Source organism: Atta colombica, unplaced genomic scaffold (assembly GCF_001594045.1).
Source record: "Atta colombica isolate Treedump-2 unplaced genomic scaffold, Acol1.0 scaffold137, whole genome shotgun sequence".
Taxonomy (NCBI): Eukaryota; Metazoa; Arthropoda; class Insecta; order Hymenoptera; family Formicidae; genus Atta; species Atta colombica.
In genome coordinates this window covers 936348-940287 of record NW_017259225.1, presented here as the reverse complement: position 1 = coordinate 940287, position 3940 = coordinate 936348, and the positions used below count along the sequence as shown (strand labels likewise).

General features: G+C 27.5%; 2 protein-coding genes across 2 annotated transcripts in view; one reads left to right on the top strand and one right to left on the bottom strand.

The window, feature by feature from the left end:
• Positions 1-2659, top strand: part of LOC108684705 (chromosome transmission fidelity protein 18 homolog) — a 5244-nt gene extending 2585 nt beyond the window's left edge. The window contains exons 8-12 of the mRNA XM_018189166.1: positions 39-281; positions 868-1130; positions 1208-1463; positions 1542-1778; positions 2616-2659. Of these exons, the coding sequence (XP_018044655.1) occupies positions 39-281; positions 868-1130; positions 1208-1463; positions 1542-1751 (972 nt within the window). The 3' untranslated portion in view covers positions 1752-1778; positions 2616-2659. The remainder of the gene's footprint in view (positions 1-38; positions 282-867; positions 1131-1207; positions 1464-1541; positions 1779-2615) is intronic.
• LOC108684704 (alpha-tubulin N-acetyltransferase-like) overlaps positions 2389-3940 on the bottom strand; it is a 13001-nt gene continuing 11449 nt past the window's right edge. The window contains exon 8 of the mRNA XM_018189165.1: positions 2389-2791. Within this exon, the coding sequence (XP_018044654.1) occupies positions 2500-2791 (292 nt within the window). The 3' untranslated portion in view covers positions 2389-2499. The remainder of the gene's footprint in view (positions 2792-3940) is intronic.

Here is a 3940-nt window from a genome sequence, read left to right as displayed (position 1 = left end):
TATATATAAATGTTTTTAAATATTTATTTATTTATTTAGGCGAAACGGATAAGTTGATGCAAGGAATATTTCATAATTATCCTGAAATCTGTGATAGGAAACTTAATAATGTATCTATGTCTCTGGAATGGTTTCAATTTTATGATTTAATAATATCGCTCGTTTTACACAAGCAGATTTGGTCACTTATGCCCTACACAAATTATGGATTTATTGCATGGCACTTGTATCTTGCACGAACACAGAAAATGAAATTATCATATCCCACCGTTACTAACGAAGTAAGTATTTTACATACATACACGTTAATGTTAAAAAATATGTTCCAAAATCAATTTTTTATGAAAGTTATATAATTTTTTTTCTATAATAAAGTTCCTCTGTACTTTATTTTGTCCAATTTTGACATGAAATATACAATAAATCTTGTAAACTATTTATTTTTTGGCAACTGTACCTTAATACTTTTATTTATAAAATAATGAAATAAATTAATTAAAAAAAAAGAGAAAACAATAAAACTTACTTTTTCAAAAAATTATGCAATTTGCAATGTGTAACTACATTTTTTTAAACAACTATGTTTTTTTACAACCGATTCATTCTGTGCATAAAAGAATGAAGGTACAATTACAAAATGATCAAGTGATGAAATGATCATTTAAATTCATACGTTGAAGTATTAACATGTAAGAATCATTGTATATATAATATACATATGTATTTTTATATAAATATTGTAATTCATTTATATAAATTTATATAAATTTTATATAAATATTGTCATCCATTTTTGGTACAATAAATATTGTACAATAATTCTTTGACAAATTTTTAAAATGTTTCATTATCCTTGTCATTTTTTAGATAATTCAAAAATCGGCGAAGAACACAGGTATTTTAACAGCAATACGAAGAGTATGTGGATATGATGTTTTTACTTTAACTACAGATATCGCTGGTTTTTTGCCGGATATTCTAACGCCCAAATTGCGAACAGTTCCTTCCCATTTATATTCGTCAAAAGAGAAATCTGATCTCGCCAGAATAATAAATGTAATGCTTGAATTTGGTTTATCGTTCGTGCAAGAAAAAAATTTTCAAAGAGGATACATCTATAATTTGGACCCGTATGTTATAATAATAGTTATTCATTAATAATGATGTTTGACATCCTATTTAGAATGGAACATCTTTTTTTTTTTAGTAATATTTTGGAAATTGGTGTTTTTCTTAATTGCAATGCGCATCGAAGTCTTGCATACGCAGTACAACAGATAATCACACAAGAGTTGGAGGTCGAACGTTTAAAGCGTGCGAGTATCTTAACAGGACTTGATGAAGTTAACATGGCAAAACCAGGAAATCCAAAAATTGTAGAAAACTCAGTTCAGAATATATCTTCCAATGTTGTAAATAATATGAAACAGTCCACAAAGGATGCGACATCATTAAAAGAAATAGTAATTTAGAAATAGTAATAGTAGTTTTATGTGTTTTTCTTTTTATTGTCAATCTCTTTATATTTAACAATTTTTCAGGTATACAAAGACTTTTTTGGAAATATCATTACGAGTGGAAATAAAAATGGTCAAAAACAGAATAAAATAATGAATCGTACATCCCCAAAATCACAAGAAAAATATTCTCTGATGAAAAATATTTTAACAAAACATGGAGTATGGTACAAATATAAAGAAGGTTGCAATAACGCCGTTCGTCGAAATGTATCCATGAAGAAATTTTTATAAATAGATTGACTTGAGTACAAACTGCGAGTACGTCTTTATTCTTATGCTTCCAAGAATGTATAGTATTCTTTTTTTTCTTTTTTTCATGTATACATAATATATTTAAAGAATTTTTCACAAAAACTAAACAAGTCCAGAAAATTACATTTTGAAGAAACAACTTCTCCTTTTCATTGTATGAATGATATTAAATAATTGTAGAAATAAATTTTTCTCTAGATATATAGTAAGTATAATACAAAATGTTAAACTTTGATTAATATTTGGAGGACATTTTTAAACAAATTAAAAACCTCTGGACTTGTTTAGTTCTTACGGAAATTTTATATTTATTACCTGTTTATCCTATGATATTATTTTAATTTATTTAAAAAAAAGCAGCAATAAAGCAAAATTAAATATTTAACGATTTTTTAATGTGGACATTATGATATTGCTTACTTTTGCGTCAGATTCCATATTTATGATATGCCGCTACAATCTTATAATTAATAAAAAAATTAGAGAAACAGTTCTGCTATATTAATATACAAAAAGAAAATAGAAAAAAGTTATAAATTAAAAATTATTTATCTCAATGCTTCAACTATGAGTTAGCGACTATTTATTTTTTGCTCTTAGATTTATAATCCTATTCACGTATACAAAGAAAAGGAAGGAAAATCAAATTTAGCATTAACTTTGCATAGTTGAATTGCTTCTAAATTAAAAAAAAAAACGAAGAAAACTGAGTATCAGCCAAATTATTTCACCATAAAGGGGAATGATAAAACTTAAGATCCAAGTGGCCGTGTTGATTAGTGCCAGTAGCCACTTCCTGACTGCACGACGGTGACGGTTTCACATTTTTTTCCGTTTTTTCAGCTTCCAACAGAACAGGGACGAACGACTTGGTTTGATTATCCGGCACAACAGGCGTCGGAACGGTGTTCATCTCGAGACTACGTTGCTTCTGCTCCTCTTCAGAGTAGAGGCTCAAGGAACGCGGCCGCTCCAGTTTCAACGGTGGAGGCGGTGATACATTGCCATTGTTGCTATTGCTGAAAAATTAACTTGCCTATCAAGTCGTGATAGGTGACAGGCAAGCAAGCAATATGCAATCGACAGCAATATACACTCACGTCACATAGTTTTTTCTGTCTTATCAGTCTCAAGTATGCGTAATCGGTCACGAGCGTATTCTCACCGAGGATCTCTTATATACAATATATACAAACTTCATTTCACACATACAATTGTATGCGCAGTTAACAATTAATATAAAACATGCTTCGCTCATGCTGATGAATGTAAAACATTAAAAAAAAACCACACAATTTTTTATGCAAACATAATTATAATATTGAAATATAATACCATGTAAGAACATTATAAAACATTGTTTACATTGAAAAAAATTAATTGCGTGAACAGAACAGCGCGACGAAATAGAATTTTTATTTTTCTTATTCGAATAAATATCAAGTTTTACAATCATATAATTAATGTAAAAAAGTACATAGTTGACAATCATTACGATTATTTTTGCATCGATAGAATTTATTTTTTCATGATACGTAAATCGATTATTTATTTTGATATTTATAATATATAAATATTAAATAAATAAATATTAAAAAGTTGCGATTGCAAGTTTTATTTCTTAAAATACTTTTATACATTTAGGATTGCATTTTAAAACACTGATGTTCTAGATAGATCATAAATAAAATATTCAATAAAGTTAAAAAAAATTCTTTTACGTGTACAAAAGTTGAAAGATATTCAAATTCCTAATTTTACATCTTTTTAATTAAAAGGAATGTAAATGTGATTGTGTGCAAATTAGCAAATAAAACTTTATTAACTCATATACATATAATTACTAATAGTTACAAACATACAAACTTATAAACTACAATTTAATTTTAATACATACAGCGCATCAAATAAATATATATAATGTACATATTCTTATGCTCATAAATTATAGCTCATAAATTAAGCTGGAATGCGTGCGTGCATGCGTGCGTGTAAACAAACATTTTTGACAGGATGTTGGCGTCTTCTGTTTTACTGATAGAAATAATTTTTGTACTAATTTTTCATAGGATGAAAGATCATATTATTGACATATATATTAAGTATGTAGTTATACTTAATTTTGTGTGTGTGTGTGTGTGTGTGTGTGTGTGTGTGTGTGTGTGTGT